A 19938-nucleotide genomic window follows, 5' to 3' on the forward strand; every position below is an offset into this window, starting at 1 on the left:
CCACGTCTCAATACCACCACGTTCCGCTATCGCCACGTCTGGATATCTCCACGTCCCGATATCTACACGTCCCTATGTCTCCACGCTCCAATATGTCCACGTCTCAATACCACCACGTTTCGCTATCTCCACGTCCCAATATCTCCACGTCCCGATATCTCCACGTTCCGATATCTCCACGTCCCGATATCTACACGTCCCGATATCTACACGTTCCGATATCTCCACGTTCCGATATCTCCACGTCCCGATATCTACACGTCCCTATGTCTCCACGCTCCAATATGTCCACGTCTCACTACCACCACGTCCCAACATCTCCACGTTCCGATATCTCCACGTCCCGATATCCCCACGTCCCGATATCCCCACGTCCCGATATCTCCACGTCTCGATATCTTTACGTTTCGATATCCCTACGTCCCAACATCTCTACGTCCCAAAATCCTCACATCTCAATACCTCTAACGTTGCATATTCCTACAGTCTTGTATTACTCTACTCCATACCCCTGCGTCCACATATCCTTGCATCCACAAATCGTTGCATCCATAAATCCTTGCACCCCTATGTCATCATATCTCTAAACCCTCCTACCTCCCTATATTCTTAGAATCCGAGATTCCTCACATTAGTGTGAGAATTTTATTGCGAGTTGTGCAAGCAATAAAATTTAAATTTCGAACTTCCGTTCCGTTGTTCGACAACGTTCCATCAGTAGTAGACCCGTTCTCAGCACCCACGCATTTTTTTGGCAACAAGACTCTATCTGCTCTTGTTTCATCTCGAAGAGGATTGGGCGTGACGCACCGTTGCAGCTGAGGCGAGCGGTGACTCGATAAGTACCGTGATGGTCGCCCAGGGCAAAAACAAATAATAACTTGGACAGGAGGAGCCCGTTGGTTAGCGGCTACGTCCGGCATCGAAGCAATCTCACCTTATTTTCAGGGCGACTATCGCAATTTTCAGAACGGTTGTCTCACGAGAAGCTTGGTCCTGTCTGGACCCGGTGAATTACAGGGCGCCCACTACCCCGTCGTATTACGGTGTTGGTTTTCGAGCCTTTTGCGTTAAAAAGACACGTGTAATCATGGTTTCTCTTCCTGTTGGTCTAGAATACCGAAACTGCCGTTTATCGGATCTGCTCTCATTTTGCCACCCGTTTCTTTCTTCTTCGACCGCCCCTTTTCTGACCTATCTCTTCAAGTCACACTATTTCCAAAAGTAACTTACTCCATCCACTTTCTCTTTACACAACTTCATGTGTTCTATTTCCGAATGAACATGAGTAAAAAAATATCTGGGGTTCTTGAAGAATTCTTGAGAGGCGGAACTTCACAATGAAGCCCGTAAATTAAAGCTGCAAACTTTTTTGCTACCTGAAGAGGTTCTACCTTGCATGAGAATAGAGCGTGCGTTCCGATAGCAGGTGTCAGGCTTGTTTGCAAGCGAGCTAAATTGCAGCTTGTTCCGTCTGGAGGATCGATCGCGTGACCGAATACTTACTCGATTACGCCTTGTTCATTTAGGGATCATGAACGTAAGCGAATTTGAATGTAACCTGTTACCTGCAATGAGTTTGTCTGGCTTATGGGAAAACGGAGGTCCATTGAATGAAGGTAATGTAAGGTATTGATGCAAATGATGATTTCGCGTCATTAAATCTCGTTGATTAAATCTTGACGCTGATTGCTCCCGACGTATTGGTTTCTTAATTCAAACTCAAATAGTACCCAGGTACAATCCTGGGTATCATTAAATGATCTTGATAACTGTGGTTCGTGTTACCTGTAAGGTGAGATAAATGAAGGTTCACGTTGCTATGAGTTCATTATTCGGGGTTAAGAGGGAGTTTGGTAGCTCTTTTAGGTGGTTGGTTTATCACTTTGTTGGCTTACTATGTATAATGTGGGACAATTTGGAGTTTAGGTTCTTTTTGTGATCTGGAGTTGATCTAGGTTTAAATTTCATCTGGGTTCTAGATTCTGTTGTAATATTTTCCTAGGTTTTCCTCTCTAGATTCTAGGTTTCTAGTACCTATGTCCTAGGTCCTTAGGTTCTAAGTTCACTCTAGATTGTAAACTTCTCTTAAGTTGTAGATCATCTCCAATATTTCTGGGTCAAAGCTCTCCCTGGATCTTAGACTCTCCCTAACCTTTCTAATCTATAACTAAGTTCTCTCCAAGTTCTACCTAAATTTCTCTTCAACTAAAAGTAGACAATAAAAAAATCTCCCCTCTAATCTCACCCTTATCAAAAGTTCCCCATCCAAGCGTACCAAATAATATATCAACAAAACACAGCAAAACTTGCACAAACATTTGTGAATAAACTCTGTACTTTTAATTTTACCTCACAAAGCAAGCGCAGCAAATTCCACTTTATCAACTAGAGCACACCCCTCCAATTTACCAGCCTCCCAAATGACAGCAAGCTAACAAGCTCATAAAATCGCGAAATTTCATACAAAAAGTTATCTTTTTCCCTTGTTTCGACCCTCGTAGGATTTGCCTGATGATTTATAGGACTTGTCCGTCGACGACGAAGGGTGTCAAAGAAAGAGGGTGTTAAATGTCCCCAGAACTCACCTACGGTACGAACTGTAGCTCGTTCAGGATTGGTCACGCTTTTTTTCCTCTGTGGTCAAGTATGTTTTTGAAAGATGCGATTTGTTTTTGCCGGGCAAATTGCTTGTCCTCAGGAACGTCTTCCGCGAGTTGCTTCGCGTGCACGCTGTTTGATGCGCGCGTTTTGCAAAGAGAACTGTGGCTCGTCGAGTGGAATGAAAAAAAAGGAGAGGACCAGTTCGAAATGGCAAAAAGACACAGGTCCGCGCCGCAAATTCGTTTCTGGACAAAGTGGCAGCTGGATCGCGCTGATCACAGGGCCGTATTAATGGGGACGGGGAGGAACGTGTCATTAGAGAGGGCACCGCCAACAAAAAGGTATTTGTTCATTAATTTTAATGAAATTATCGGAGTCACGAGAGACCGATGTGGCACGATAGACGTACCCGTAGACTTTGATAATTTAATTTTGTCCAACGAGGTTCCCTTATTTCACCGGTAAATTGTTATGCAAATCGAATCCGACGGGATGAGCGCGGCGGTGAATTTTAATATTAGCAAAATTAACTTTCGATAATAGAGGATTCCTAAATTAATGAAAGATTTTGCATTTTAACGTGGAGATTATTTAGAGTGGTATTAAATTGACGAAGCGATTTAATTAATTTAACGAGAGCCACTTTCGACATGCAATTAATCATTATGGAGTAAGTTACAGTAACCGGGGAAATTCAGGATTTTAATTCACGGTGTTGATTAAAATTCGATATTTACCCCGACGATACCGTCTATTATTCCAAATCCATACCAGACACGGTATCTAGGCTAATTAAACATCTCGCACGATCGTTTAATTAATCAGAAATTGCCGCGGTTAATTACCATCAAAGGTTCGAAATCTGGTTAACGCAGGCCACCGTTTCGCGTTGCTCAGTTACGTAGATAAATGAACCATTAGGATCCCGGCTTATAATTATAAAAATCGCGTAGGCGGTGCTTTGGCGCCGTGAGCCTTCATCAATCATCCATCAATCTACGAAACCCGCATTTCTTCTACATTATCTGATCCTCGAGCTAAGAACCGTGCACTGCAGTTACTAGGAAATGGGTCATCTTTCAACTAACAATTATCTCGTAACATCCGAACGTTCTATCATGGAACTGACACTGACGACTGCTATTTAAAAGTACCAATTATGCGAATTAATCACTTTTTTATTTTCTATTTTCTGTATACATTTCATTATTAACCTTTCATGATTATTCAAGATGCAAGTGTTCAGGGAATTATTGTGAAAGTAATGTTACGTAATAATGTTACTCAAATTTTTATCACAATTTCATAATAATTTTTTGATAGAATTTTCATGATTTCTGAATGATGTTCTCGATGTTACAAAATGGCTAAGTTTGTTCTATTATGTATTAACTAATATGTCCAATTCGACTATTTATTTCAGTCTTCTTTATACATTTAAGTCTAAAAATGATTGTAAGACATTTAAATGAAAATTAAGACATATTCGATTCACATCCATAAAAATGTACCAATATAATATCAAACAGTTACTTATTTAATTAAACACAGACATTATAGAAAGAATAAGACAATACAGAAGGACTATTTATTTTAGTCCTCTTTATACATTTAAGTCTAAAAATGATTGTAAGACATTCACATGAAAATCAAGACAAATTCGATCCACATCCATAAAAATGTACCAATATAATATCAAACAGTTACTTATTTAATTAAACACAGACCTTACAGAAAGAATAAGGCATTACAGAAGGACTATTCATTTTAGTCCTCTTTATACATTTAAGTCTAAAAATGATTGTAAGACATTTCAATGAAATTCAAGAGAAATTCCATTCACATCCATAAAAATGTACCAATATATCAAACAGTTACTTATTTAATTAAACACAGAAACTACAGAGATTTGCTTATAAAGTTCAGCAGGAGTTCATAAATATGCCTGTCACGAGTACGAAACTTAGGAGCTCGTCTCGAACAAGGTTCATCCAGTTTGCGGCAAAACGTTATTTTTGGCCGGCGGTGATGCGCGAGAACGAATCGAGCAGAAGCGGTGCCAGTGTCCAGTCGATTAAAATCTTAGGACGCGTTGTTGCACGAAATCGCGGCAGTAAATCATGAAAAAGAGAAAATCGATCTTCACGCCCATTCTGGGCAGAGGAATCAGCGTACCGATCGCCGTGGCTAGCCTCACGGCCACGCTCACGGCCAAATTCGTCCGCGATCAAACAACGAGTGCCAGAGCTTAACAATTTTCGCCTGCCGACGCTCTCGTTCTTGCATCACGTTACAGTTTCGGCTATGCAACCTGTTCGAGGGAGAACAAAAAAGCGAAGTGCATGCAGAGCACCGCTGCAGGCCGATTCACCCACGTAGATATAGTTTCGAAACCGTGCCATATGTACTTGTGATGTAACTCCATCGACGGAGCGAAAGAATAGTCGGATGTTTCAATGGAAATTATATAAACATGTGCGAAACTCTTCGACAAGGATGCAAGGATGTAAAGTTAATATGTTGATAACATACCTGTATGGTTTGAAAATATTGCAATATGATAAAACTGCAATATGTGCATAGAGATTCACATCTTTAATGTTGAACAGCTATGTCAAATTTTATTACGAAAATATACTTACAATTTATTATAAAAATATACCTGTTAGTAGTAAAGGATTAAACAAAAACATCTGTGAAAATCAACAAAATTTTAATTCTTTCTTACAGAGGTTCGCATAGTGACAATAGAGATTTTTATAAATAATAGAGTATAATAATCCGCAATAAAATACCTTAATAATAGTAACAATTTTTCTAAGGAATCGCTAACAGAAACTTTTAAATATACAATAAATAAATCGTCAGCTAAATCTTTCACGAACGAATAAAATATACAAATTTAAGATACTGAGATTCGTTCTACCGCCATTTTGGTAGAACTTAGGGTTCTTTCGTCGCAGTTTAAATTCCTAAATGTATGTCGTTCTTCTCCAAAAATATTTGATTGCATTAAGTAATAACTTCAATCTACATTACTATACATCTTTCATTAATTATAGATACATCGTAACGTTATTACAATTAATTCAAATACATTGCACACTGAAGTTATCGTTTAACAAAATAAAATATTTCCAAAAAAGAAAAATATAACTTTCATCCAACTTGTAATTCTGAAATTAGTTTTTTCTTCCCTAAGTAATTTTCTACAAAAACAAATACAAATCTTGGCAGAAAATTACTCTCGCTTTCATTGAGGCTTTCGTTTGTTAGCCAAAGCTTTCGGTATCGTGCTCTGCACGTGAGCGTACTTTGGGTTTCTCATGGGTTTCATCGGTGACTTTTTGTTACCCGATGTGGATATTGTACGATTCGTGGGCGAGATCTTCGGCGTGGAGACGCTTTTACTTCTCGTGGCGTCCTCCTTGTTCACACTGAGCGTCGTGTTCAGCTTCGAAGACGTGGGTGTTCCTGGAAAACCTGACGAGGATCTTCGAAGTTTCGGCGGTGGATTTGGTCTCAGCGTCGAGGAACGGCCCAATCCCGGAAAATGGCCGATTGAGGAAAGACGTCGAATAGGTTTCGTCGTTTCGGGGAACATTTCCTGTGAAATTGTGGCAATTGAGAAGTTTCACGTCGTTGTACCCGGTTTATTTCAAATGTAATACTCTATCTAACTTTTTGCTGAGATTGGTAACCCAAAGAATGGTAGACTAGTAAATCTCCTTGTATGACCTCAGAGACTTGCAGCAGAAAATTGTGGAGGTATTGAAGTTTTTTAATTTAAGAATTCTAATTCTGAATAAAATTGTGAGAGTCCACATCAAATGTGGATTATAGTGAATCCACATTAAACATGGACTACAGTGAGTCCACATTAAACATGGGCTACAGTGAGTCCACACTAAATGTAGGGTCATAACACTACTACTATATGGTCATAACAGGAGTTGTATCAACGTAGAAAAATTATAAAAAGAGGCACTCAAATTTCTTAATGAGAAAATTTGCAAAATTCCTAACTTGAATAAGAACGACTTAAAATATATGTAAGTTAATCCTACCTTTTCCACTTGTTCGATTTCCGATATGACATTATAAGCAGATTCCCGAAGCGCATAAATTTTCTTCATGAACGAGTTGCTCTTCACTTTCTCCATATTTAAAGCGGACGTTTTGATTTTTTCGCTAGCTTCGCTCTCGTTTTTATCCGCAACACCGTTCGACTCCTTTTTCTCCGATTCCTCGCGAACGAACGTGCCGGATCTGCTCACGGAGCTCACGTGAATGGCTGGACTTGACCGTGATATGAACTAAAAGAGAAAGTAAAAAGTAGAACCAATTTAATTGAAGAACTTGAAGTAGAGAATCGGTTGATTGCACAAATTATAACATTTTACTCTACGGTAATGATGGTACGTTGCAACTAAATGCAAAAATAGTTCAACTAAAATTTTTATTTTACAAGATAACCTTGTACATTAACTATATAGCAATGATTATAAGGTTTCTTCGATCGTTACCTTCTTCGTTTCAGGCGTGTTTTCCCCTTCATCCTTCACGATCTCCATTTTCTCCTGACTCTTCGATATTTCGTTGCCCGAAACATTTTCCGATGCAGAGAAAGAAGTTAACGTATCCAGTGATCTGAATCTGAAATGCAAGGATTAAAATAAAAATTCTGTAAAGGTCACTGGGCGTGTGATTAGTCGAAGTGTCAATAACCTTCCCAGAGAGGTATTGTTTGAGTCCAGATTAATTTTCGGTATGGTGGGAGCATTTGGAGTGCAAACAGCAATTCCTGTGGCTGGTGTTCTCACTGATGAATAATCGGGCACTTGTAATGTTACTCCCAGCATTATTTGAGCTACATCTCGGATAACGTTGATTGCTTGCTGATTGGTCAAAAGTGGACCTTCAACGTTTGTTCCCTGAACCAATATCAAAACGTTACTAATACACGCATTCTTGTAGAATTACATTAACTAAAATATTAGACTTTAGATATTTTATTTTAAATTTATTGATGTGTTGCTTCCTGTTGTAGATATGTGTTGAAATATATCAAAGTCGATATTTCTACATGTTCTACATATAAGTAGTTTAAGTTAAAATTATATATTATATATTTAAATATACATGTCTTCAAAATTGAAAGTGGATAGAAAAATGGAAGGCCATCTTGCCAAGAACCTTCTTCACATTATAAAAAGCTTAATTTATTATAAATGAAATATCTGTAATTTTGTGTAGTTTGAAAAATGTTAACCGTTAATAATTAGTCTAACCACTAATCACTAACTCACAAAGTTCCAAATTATTTTTATCAATTTAAATATTAGCACTCACAGTCTTGGTCCAACGAGAAATAACTTGCGTTAGTTCTTCTGCAAAATTAACCGCATTCATTTTGACCAAACCAACTGTTTAGGTTCAGATCCACGACTGAATCCCCTTCGAACACAATCATGACATCGAAAAGTCCTTACCGTACTTATATTTACGTTTACATCAGTGACGTGATCATGACTCTAGGCGCCCTCCGAAAGAATTCTCCTAAAATTTGCACAAATTTCACACAGAAAATTTCCTGTATGTTCAACTGTATTTACACGAGCCTGGGTTAAGTTTATTCGCGCTGCTACCGTGTCTTCGCAATTGGCTTTTGTTCCGTCTAATTCTGGGTTATTTGACGAACGGATAGAGCTGCTCTAAGCTAACACAGCCTGTTATTTACGTTCCGAGCGTCTGTACAGCTTAAAGGCGGAAATGGTTAACATTTTATTCGCAAAGTCACACTCGCAATCTGTCACGTTTCCCGAAATAAATTACAAGTATAATTCTCATGGTAAAGCGAGCGTACATGTGACTTTATAATTGTAATTATTCGACACGTGAATTTATAATTGTAATTATTCCACGCTTGAATTTGAAATTGACATTACACGTGTGGCTTTAGAATTCTAATTATTCAAATTATAATGTGTCTACTTCAACTATAAAATCTATTTCGAAACATAAAACTCAAAAATTTTTATTTCAAACAGCAGCGAACAAGTTAGTCAAAAACAGCGTCAGCCACTGTTGCATCTTCAAAATTTAATAATAAAAATTGCATACAAAATTTCATTATTTAATTAAAAAATGCTGTACAACTAAATTTGCAAGTACAAGTTATTATTTTGAAATTTTTAGGTTAGGTTAGGTTAATTCAAACAACGATTCCTTAGTAGATGAAAATTGTATAACCATGTCTTAACCTCAAAATTCTCAAGACAAAGGAAGATGCATATTTTCAACATATCTAAGCTATCATATTTTATTTATGAATAATTGAACCTCTTCCCTTGATCTCCCTAAAGTATCTTCCTAAAGAATTTTTCTAAAATATCTTCCTAAAGTATCTTCCTAAAGTATTTTTCTAAAGTATCTTCCGAAAGTACCTTCCTAAAATAAAGATGCTTTTGAATCCCTCAGAAATGATAAACTGTCCAAATAACATTTGTAAAGGAAAGTAATCGGTAAATTTTCGCTTTGCAAGGTAAAAACGTAGAACTAGCGTTTGTTCGAAGCACGAAGCAGTGGCCGTTCACTTTAAAGTTGTGTCGCTAAGGAAATTGCAGAAATGCCACGGGAAATGGGTCGATTGTCTCGCATTCTGTGACGGTTGGTGTCAGAAACGAGACTCGCCACGACTCCGAGGGGTCCCGAGTGACTTAATTAACTGTACCGTTTCGCTCTAACGAGAGAAACGATTGCTCGTGCACGATTGAACGGTAGTATCGATTGCTCCTCTTGTCACGGTGCACGGGATACGAATGGAAATCACGTAGAAAGAGGAGACCAAGTAAAACCCAGTTCCAATGAACGATCGTTTGCAATGGTAATGAAGTATCGCGCGGAATAATGCATATTTTATGTACGCAATTATCGCGCTGGAAATTAATATTTCAATCGGGAACGATGTTCCGTGATACTGGCTTGATTGAAGTTTGTAATTTATTCGATTTCGTTTTGATCTTTTGCTCCGTCCATCAAATCGCTCACTATTTAAAATCTGTATATTTTTTAATCTTCTGACGACCGAGTGTTTCATCAAACTCTTTCACTAAACCAAAAATGACCATTATAATTTTTAATGGCAGTGAATATATAAGAAAATTTCTGCGTAAAAGGTCCTCTGTATTCCTACATCGATTTGAACGGCGTTTAAGGAACAATAAAGTCGAAGAAGCACATTCAACCATCCACTTTGCCGATTCGCGACGGCTTTACCGAACAATCTTACACGAGTATTCGTGAACTAAACACGACCACTCCTCGAGCCTGCCAATTATTTCCTGCCACACGTCGGCGTACTGATGGAGTAGTCCGCGAAAGAGGCGTAGGAACGTGATAAATCTCCCTTGGGGAAAAAACTAGCTGCCCAAAAATATATGCAAGCTGTAGATGGATGGGTGGAGTGCAAGGGCGGTGCCTGGTGCCGAACAGTCTCGTCTTAGTTTGTTTCTCCAGACTCCCTTTCCCCTTGGCCGGTCTCGCCACCATCACCCTTCGCATCCTTTTTGGTGAATTTTTTGGCGATTGAACGATTAGGACGGGGCGGTGCTCGTCAGTCAAACTGTGAACCCGTTTCTGGCGTATGCAGATGAACGTGCGGTTTCATCGACGTTCGATTTTGTAGTGGGTGTCAAATTACGTTGTACAGTGTCAGCTAAGATGCGGGAGTATCAATTATGGGAGATTCATTATGAACTTCGAATTTATGGGTTCGATGATATATGCTGAAACTTATATGTGATCGACGTATGTGCTGATCAAACGCTTCGATACAATACGTCTGTGACACATAGGAACATATGTGACGACCTAACGATATTCAATATTTGAGAATAATATATTGATATGTAATACGTGGGGATTTAACGTATTGATATGTAACGCAATGGTATCCATTGCTGAGCAATCTAACTCATTAATATTCGTGTGGTAATTTAACACCGCGCTATCCAAAGCATAGCAATTCAGTGTAACAATATCCAACGCGTTGAACGAGTCGAAATCCAACGTTCTGATATCCGAGCCAACACTCAACGTCGAAACCTGATACGTTGGTATCCAATGTGCCGATACTCAACGCACCGACATCCAACGTGGCGGTATTCAACGCGTCGATATCCAGCGCACTGATATTCAACGCGCCAATATCCAACGCACCGATATTTAATGCGTCGATATCTGATATGCCAATATGGAATGCGTCGAGACTCCACGCGTGACTATTCAACGTGTCGATATCTAACGTACTGAGATTCCACGCGTGGTGATTCAACGTGTCAATTTCTAATGCGTGGAAATCTCTTGCGTGTCTATATCAAACGCGTTGATATTTAATGCGCCGATACTCAACGCGTCGATATCCAACGCGTCGATATTCCACGCGTCGATATCTAACGCGTCGATGTCCAACGCGTCGATGTCCAACGCGTCGATGTCCAACGCGTCGATGTCCAACGCGTCGATGTCCAACGCGTCGATGTCCAACGCGTCGATGTCCAACGCGTCGATGTCCAACGCGTCGATGTCCAACGCGTCGATGTCCAACGCGTCGATGTCCAACGCGTCGATAGCCAACGCGTCGATGTCCAACGCGTCGATAGCCAACGCGTCGATAGCCAACGCGTCGATATCCACCGCGTCGATATCCAACGCGTCAATATCTTATATGTGAATATAGAACGCGTGGAGACTCCGCGCGTGATAATTCAACGTGTCGATATCCAACGCGTCGATATCTGATATGTGAATATAGAACGCGTGGAGACTCCACGCGTGATAATTCAACGCGTCGATATCTAACGTACCGAGATTCCACGCGTGGCGATTCAACGCGTCAATTTCTAACGTGTGGAAATCCCTTGCGTGTTGATATCCAACGCGTCGATACCCAACTTGTAACTATTCACTATGCCAATACTCAGTGTGTGGTAAACCAACATTTCGATAACTAATGTTGACGTCCAACGCGTCTATTCAACGTAAACCAATACCCAATATGTGATAATCCAACATGTCAATACCCAACGTGTAATCATCTAACAATTCAATATGCAATACACCGTAACATTACAGCACTACCACTACCATTACAGCACTACCATTATATAAAAATCTTTGACGTAGCAAATTCAACAATAACAACACCTGCGCACAAACAACTTCCATTTACTTGCAGCAAACAATTTCCCAATTATTCGAAACTCGAGCAACAAGTTCCAGGCAAACCAAAGGGAACTTGCGTTGCCCACAAAGCTTGTCACGAACGACCACCGAAACAGCTCTGCGGCTCGTCGTCCAAAAGAGAAAAGAGCAAAAGGAAATTCGGTATCGTTGGTATTTAACGTTATTTACTTTCCTCCAACACGGGGCTACCGTAAAAACGGCGTTCTCTGCATACTTTCGCGAGCGTTACCAGATTGCCCGTTTTACCGGTCGCAATTTCTGTAACAACCAAAACTCGTTCGTTTCGAAAAACCTTTTACCGGCGCAAGACAGTTATTATTCCCCGGTAGCACCTGTATTTACGAAGGCCGACTTATTTCAGGCTCCATCACGGCGCGGTAGTCGACTCGAGTGAATCCTAGTAAAACATTTCTAGGTCTCCCCAGATTCTTTTACGTATCGAGGAAACGTTGTTGGCTCGCGTACCACACTAATTTCGACTTGTCGTTACAAATGAAAGGGTTCGCCGAGTCTGCAACCTTCCGTGGTACAAATATTTGTTATTCCGGTCGCCGGATGTCCTTAAACCCTCGCCAGGGATATATAGCTCGTGCAGCGCGATGGCGTCGACTCTCGTGGAAACGCGGCGTTCGTTTGATGTTCGCTGTTTGAACAGCGGTCATTGTCTTGCTTTCGCCTCGTTCCTTTTCTCCTTCGTTCTCCTTTTTTTTTATCTCTCTCTCTCTCTTGTTCGCTCCCGTGTAAGCTACCGCCGCGCCGGGGCAAGAAGGCAGCTCGTTTCAGATAAGGACCGACTTAAAAGCTTCCCTCGGGGCCCTCGCGAAAAGCATTTTTTACTACATCTCCACGGATTAAGGTGTCTTTGCGTCGGCCCGGTTGATTTAAGCGGCGGGAGAAAGGTTTGGAGGATAACTTCCGGTGGTTATGCGGGTTATGAGACTGTATGGCTCTCTTTTTTTCTATGGTATCATTGCAGTTTCTTTTTTTTATTTCGACAAGAAACTGACTTATTTCGACAGGTAATCATTTTTAGGGTGAATATAATTTTATCATGAATATAAAAATGAATTTCAGTAACGTTCTTTATATGTGCACCTATAATATGCACTTTATAATATGTATCATATTATGATATTAAAAAAAAAAACATAGGAGGAATTTTATAAATGTATCTTCCTAATTAAATTCTCTTAACAGTAGACTCTATTTGAAATATATTTTTATGAATATAAAAATGAATGTCAGTAACGTTCTTCATATATGCACCTATAATATGCACTTTATAATATGTATCATATTATGATATTAAAAAAAAAAACAGGAGGAATTTTATAAATGTATCTTCCTAATTAAATTCTCTTAACAGCAGACTCTGTTTGAAATATATTTTCATAAATATAAAAATGAATGTCAGTAACGTTCTTTATATATGCACTTTATAATATGTATCACATTATGATAATAAAAAAAAAACACACAGGAGGAATTTTGTAAATATATCGTCCTAATTAAATCCTCATAATAATAGATTCTGTTTGAAATATATTTTCATGAATATAAAAATGAATGTCAGTAACGTTCTTTATATATGCACCTATAATATGCACTTTATAATGTATATCATATTATTGGTTAAAAAAAAAAACAGCAGGAATTTTATAAATGTATCTTCCTAATTAAATTCTCTTAAAAGTAGATTCTGTTTGAAATATATTTTAAAACTTGAACGATGTGGTGTGTTCTGTATTTCTGAAAAGTATGATATAAATCTTGTGATGTACCTGGCTGGTATTTTCTGAGGAATATTGATTTCGTAGTATTCGACTTAGATTGTTCAATTTCGCAAAGTGAATACGAAACGGAGGCCACCCGCGGTTGCCTAAATAGAGGAATCATCTCGAGTATATTTATCCACGTGATCTTCGAACAACAAACGTAGAAATCCTTAAATCCTAAATCAACCTGCCGGCAGCCGAAACTCGAAGGCAGAGTGCAAACAAACGATGGTAGCGACGACGTGAGGGAACCATGGTCCAATCTGGCGAAAGTCAAATATTAGCCAACTAAATAGAACGTGCTTTTGCGGGCCATTTAAGTCATCGCGATTTAACGGAGCTGCGTTTCTTGGTTAATCTCCTCTTATTTCGCGTTAATTCGCAAGAAACAATTATTCGATGCTTTGCATTCGATGCAAAAAATTTTGCATATAATTGGAAATAATTATTTGCAATTTTTAGTAAATGAGATTTATTCGAAAGTGTAATTATTTTTCAATTAAAATCTGACTGGATGTTTTTTATTAGGGTTCGTTTTCAAGTTTGCACCGTTAATGACATAATTTTTTGTAAAGAAGAACCGAAGTAAAAACTGCAAACTTTGCACTTAAACTGATTAAACTTTTCGCTTCTTCCTGATGCCCTTGCCACGAGTTTACCAATCTTCGTTATTTGAAAAAAATTCTTAGCACGTGTTTGATCTTCAACTTTTCCATCCAGCTCGTTCCGAGTACATAATTCCAAACTTTCCTCTGCCTTTCGACCCTCGATAATTTTCTGAACAATCATATTACAGAAAAAAAAAGTAATAAATTGATATAAAAATGTCACGAAATAACTGTATGCAAATGAAGTTGAAAAATGACAACCGTGGCATCCTGAAGAAACAGTATTTCCGGGGCAAATTGAGACTGCAAAACCGAGGTCCGAAACGTGCGGGATCTTATGTTTGGATAGTCTTTAACTGACTATTACACTTGAATGGATCGTCCCAAAATGGAAAAAGGGCAGTTTGGCCCTTGATCCGACCGGCCCACTTCCTGTGGAACCCGAATGGGTAGACCCAGAAGACCAACGGTCAATGGTAATAATGACGAATGTTTCTTTCGGCGAAACAGAACGAGATGTCGATTTGCGACTGGTCTTACCTGATACGTCTCTTCCTTGAACGGTTCACTCGAGGAATCAACGAGCTTCAGACAAAGGACTCACGCAGGATTTCACCGATTGACCGCATTGTGCATTCTGATCCAGAAACGCGTTCTTAATCCTCTTTTCTTTGTACTACTTTTCTTTTAACAGCTGGTGTTGTACTTTTATTTTGTGTACCCTGAATATAAGCAAGTTTAAATGAATCTTGAAACTCTTTGCCTGGGAAGCACTTTCTGAAATTGTGCAAGCTTATTTATTCGTTTGTGTATGAAATGAATACATGTATTATTATTACATGTCTTCTTATGAAATATACTATAGTATGTGATCTATAAGAATTATCTGTAATATTAAATGACTTAAATAAATTACCTTGAACAACATATGACTTATACAAATTATCTTGAACACTAATTTATATGACCTATGTTAAATATTTAAGTACCAACAGTAAGTAAACTATTATCAAAGCTAGGTATATTAAAAATAAAGTTACTAAGTGAAAGTGTTTTCCTGCCCAAGTCATAAACAGCAAATTATCAAACAGAATTTATGCACAATTATAGCATTCTTATCAGGCATTCTTGATAACACTTCATTATTTTCCTGATTTATTACGTCCCACCTGAACACGTTTATGCAAATAAATTTCTTATAGAAAATAGCTAAAGCAACGGCCATTAATTTTGTCATTAGACAATTCCAAAGATCTACCTATTAATTAGCATATTTTGTATAATTCATGTTTCGTAAAGCGCATATTTCATGCATGCCATGTGCACATTTTTTGTCCACATAATTCACGTATAACTAGGCGATCACCGCATAAAGACTGAAGCGATAAAACGATTGGATAAATTATTCACATCCTTAATTTACATTATATGTCGTAAAGAAAATTATTCATCACATTGTTACATAGGTGTTACGTATCCCATACGTTATCGTCAAATACGTACTTGTGGTATATTAATTACGAACTGCTATGCAATCCATGAATAATCGACGCAAGAAATCTATTCGTTAGCTACTTCGTAAATAAAATTAATTCGCGTAATAGCACGCACCACGGTCGGTATAATGACAGCAGTCACGCGAAATAATAAAAAGTAAATTTCAGCGGACCACGTGATGGAACGTGTGTAATTGCGACTCGTTACGCGTCACGATCGTTTTGCACATGCATGAACAGATATAATGTTTTTGCGATTATCGGTTTCAGCAGTTTCTGCAGGAATCCACTTAGGCGGCCAATTTAGTCGTCGGCCGATCCGTGACGATGAAAATACACGTTACGTAATGGAACTTCATGCCGGTTAGCTGAAATCCACTTTTTCACGTTACGTATGATAATCCTCGTAGCCGGTTGATTAACGTTTTTCACTCGCAACGCGTTAACACGATCCACCGTTGGATAGGAAGGCATAATTCAGCGTAATGAAAGCGGAGAACATCGTCCTCGGTTCGTTTTTGTTTCACACGCTAATGGACGAAAGGAAGATTGAAGAGTCACGCGTGAGGACTGGAAATCGAAGCCACGAAGAAACGTTTTAACTTCTCTTCGATCTGTAACCGATCATCCTCTGTTATCGATTATAACAGGTTGCAAATCTGATCGCGAATTGAAATTCTTGGTCAGATCGGTATAAATAAATGGAACATTTTAAATCATCGTAGACTTCTATGGCTTCCTGTACATTCCCAAAAGATGGCCGAGGCAATTAGATAAAATCATAGTGCAGTTGTAGACCTCGTGCAGGAGTAATTTAAACAACATAATAAATTCAAGGAATTCATGAGTATGGCAGAGGTGCATGTACATTGAATGTAAACAGTTTATATACTGTTAAAATATTACAACTTTCGAATGAACAAGGTCTCATAACAGTTATAACATGTCTGACTGTCTAAATATATCTAACAACAAGTATTGAATTTTATACAAATGAAAGCAATGGATATCAAGAAGCTTCATGTGCAAAATATCCAAACAGTGTGCCTTCCGTCAATAACATTTACCTTCCCAAAATATTTTTCACAACTTCTACCAAACAAGCCAGATCCAAACAACATGGAACAACAACCCAAACATCGAGAACTACAAACCTGGATTTTTAAGTTCAAAAATCGAGTATGCAATAAGTAAACGCATTTTGGAAAGAAGAGGACAATGATAGGCACGCTCCGTGGATCGATTTGTCCCAGATACTCATCCATCATGGCGAACAGCCAAGGGGAGGCTGCAACGCGGCTCCGTATTTTGCCCTGGTTCGCGTGCTCCCACGGGATAGCAAAGCAGACAGGTCGTGACATAACAGCGTGTACATTGAAAGGGCACATTCATCCATTGAGGAAAACGGGCGAGGGTGTGCTGCAGAGGTAGCACCTTTTTTCCACCTTCGTCCAGCGAGTCCTTCTTTTCATTTGTGCACCGAACCTGCCGCCCTTTTCGCGACAATACACACGGCATTGTAGCCCGCATGTTTGCTCGAGGGCTGCAACGACGTGGAGGGGATACCGGTCGTGTGGCTATGCCTCGTGTTTATTTAGGATCATCCTCGGCGAGCGGCCAACATAATTCCAGAATCCCGTGCAAATCCTGGAAAAGGCCCGATACGGATTAGAGGCCTCCATCGTGGCGATAGTCGGACGTGGTTCCGGTCACGGAAGTCGTCTCGTTTCGAGAAACTACCCTTCGGGGCTTTTCCGCTGGCTGTTTGGATTATTTCCCGGGGATTAATGGGGCCTTTGAAACCGGGAACTTTGTTCTTTAACTTCGCTGCATTGTTGGGCTTCCGTTTCTGCTATTTCGTGCTAGGCAAATGCGGGAAACTTCGGACTTTATGTTTCCATATTCGAGGAGGTTATGATGGGTTATGAGTTCGGATATTTTTGGGGAGAATTTGGGGATTTTAGGAGAATTTGGGAACTTCAGAATTGGGGAAATTGGGAATCTGAAATGGAGAGAATTTAGGGGTTTGAGAATTTGGGGAGTTGGAAATTTGGAATGTGGAGGTTTCGGTAATTCAGAGGTTTGCAAATTTGGAGATTTGGGGAATTTGGAAATTTGAGGGTATGGAACTTGGAGATTTGGGAATTTGAAACATATGGAATTTGGGGATTTGAGAATTTGAAACATAGAGAATTTGTGGACTTGGAAATTTGGAATGTTGAAATTTTGGCACTTTAGAGGTTTGCAAATTTGGAGATTTGGGGAATTTGGAAATTTAGGGGTATGGAGCTTGAAGATTTGAGAATTTGAAACGCATGGAATTTGGGGATTTGAGAATTTGAAACATAGAGAATTTGTGGACTTGGAAATTTGGAATGTTGAAATTTTGGCACTTTAGAGGTTTGCAAATTTGGAGATTTGGGGAATTTGGAAATTTAGGGGTATGGAGCTTGAAGATTTGAGAATTTGAAACGCATGGAATTTGGGGATTTGAGAATTTGAAACATATGGAGTTTGGGGATCTGAGAATTTAGCAATTTGTGAATTTTTGCAGTTTAAAATCTGGAACTCTGGAAATTTGATAATTTAGATACTCGGTTACATAGAGACTTAGGAAATTTAAAAATTTGGAAAGGCGGCAATTTGATAGTTTAAGGATGTGAAAATTTAAAGACTTAATTAATAATCAACAGTATTGAGATTTGAAGATTTTGTTACTAAGATCCATAAGTACAGTAGTTTAAGAAGTTGATAAATTTAATAAGTTCAAATAATAAAAGTGCAACCTGTAAACTTGTTAACTCATCAACTTACGAACATGAACATTTGTAACCATAACATGCAAGTTTTCCAAATATCGAAAAAGCAGTTTATATTTTGTTACATCACGAAACGACCAAGAATGCAACCGGAAGCCAGGTGGAACAAAGCCGCAAGTGGTACTCGAACATTTTTAATGAGCCACCGTCGAAGATGATCTGGACAGTGTCTGTCGAACGACAGTTGGCGATTTCGACCGAGGGTAAAAAGGAAGAAATTACAAGGCTGGAAAGGAAAGTTTCCAGGACCGGGTGGTGGTTTACGGTGGTCCTGTTTGCGACTATCTGGCAAACTTCTGGGCAGCAAGTGGGCACCCGTAACGAAACACCGAACCGTTCGGGTTCGACAACAAACAGGAACTGAAAAGGGCGGTCCACTTATCCGGTTACTCGTGCAGCTTTAAGCCCAATAGGTCTGATTTATTGGCGGAAGTCGATTAGAGGCAATCTTACAGTTAATTAACGTACGAGCACCGCGTGACGACGTATCGAAGATCGTTTGCCAGTTTCGTGGGCGTATCCATTGCTTTCCAGAGTGATTTAAGACGACTGTATGCAAACGTGATCGATGAACAAACGGGGCCTTTAATTTAAACCCTCTCCAAGAATTTCTGTGAGAAACTTTATTGTGCAACAAAGTGACTTGTCAAAATTCACGTTCGGTTTTATGTTATACATCTTGTATATTATAATATGTAGTGTAAAACCAGTAAACCAATAGGGAGTTTATAATTATTCGAATAAATCTTAAAATATAAAGATAATTTGCCTCTCAAACAGCTTGACTCTTACTGTATGATTACTAATCGACTCTTACTAATATAATTTAATAAATATTTAACTATTATGTACTGTCTAAATAATTCTATGTCTAAATTATTAAATTAATCGAAGTGTGATTTAATTCTTCATAGTCCTTTTACTATCTACACACTTAGGTACTTGAAGATGTCTGTAAAAAGAATTTCAACAAATCTTAGACAGTAGTGAACGTCTGTTCGCACTCCGTTATCGCTAACATAATTTTCAGAAGCTACCAAAGTACCGAGCACGTGCCATGTCCTTTTCCACTCCCATCGCACATGTTCGCCATGGTAAAAGTCTCGAGTGTCCTTTCTAGAAAATAATATGTCCATTTAACTTCTTACGGTCTGGGGTATCCCATATCCAAGTCGAAAGGGAAGTGGGTGTTGCAGGGTGTGCCCGTTTCTACGATCCTCGAATAGTCGCGATGAAAACCTACACCCCCATAGCACAATCTAAGGAAGAGAAACGTTAACACGTTCTTTTTATACAATTAACAGTAACATTCTAATTGGTACTCCATGATCGTCCTGTGCAGTTTGACTTTCAAGTTATTTAGGGAATTTGTAGGAGGAATTGAAAATTT

The 19938-nt window shown here is 39.0% G+C and overlaps 1 protein-coding gene across 1 annotated transcript; it reads right to left on the minus strand.

Moving 5' to 3' along the window:
- Positions 1-5300: 5300 nt before the first annotated feature.
- LOC105662469 (uncharacterized) lies at positions 5301-8113 on the minus strand. Its single transcript, XM_012285069.2, has 5 exons — positions 7957-8113; positions 7333-7538; positions 7131-7260; positions 6672-6920; positions 5301-6211 (listed from the first exon to the last, which is right to left on the minus strand). Exons 1-5 carry the CDS (start codon positions 8014-8016, stop codon positions 5858-5860), a joined length of 999 nt encoding a protein of 332 aa, XP_012140459.2. The 5' UTR covers positions 8017-8113; the 3' UTR covers positions 5301-5857.
- Positions 8114-19938: the final 11825 nt, after the last annotated feature.

The sequence above is a fragment of the Megachile rotundata genome, chromosome 6 (assembly GCF_050947335.1).
Source record: "Megachile rotundata isolate GNS110a chromosome 6, iyMegRotu1, whole genome shotgun sequence".
NCBI classification, from domain to species: Eukaryota; Metazoa; Arthropoda; class Insecta; order Hymenoptera; family Megachilidae; genus Megachile; species Megachile rotundata.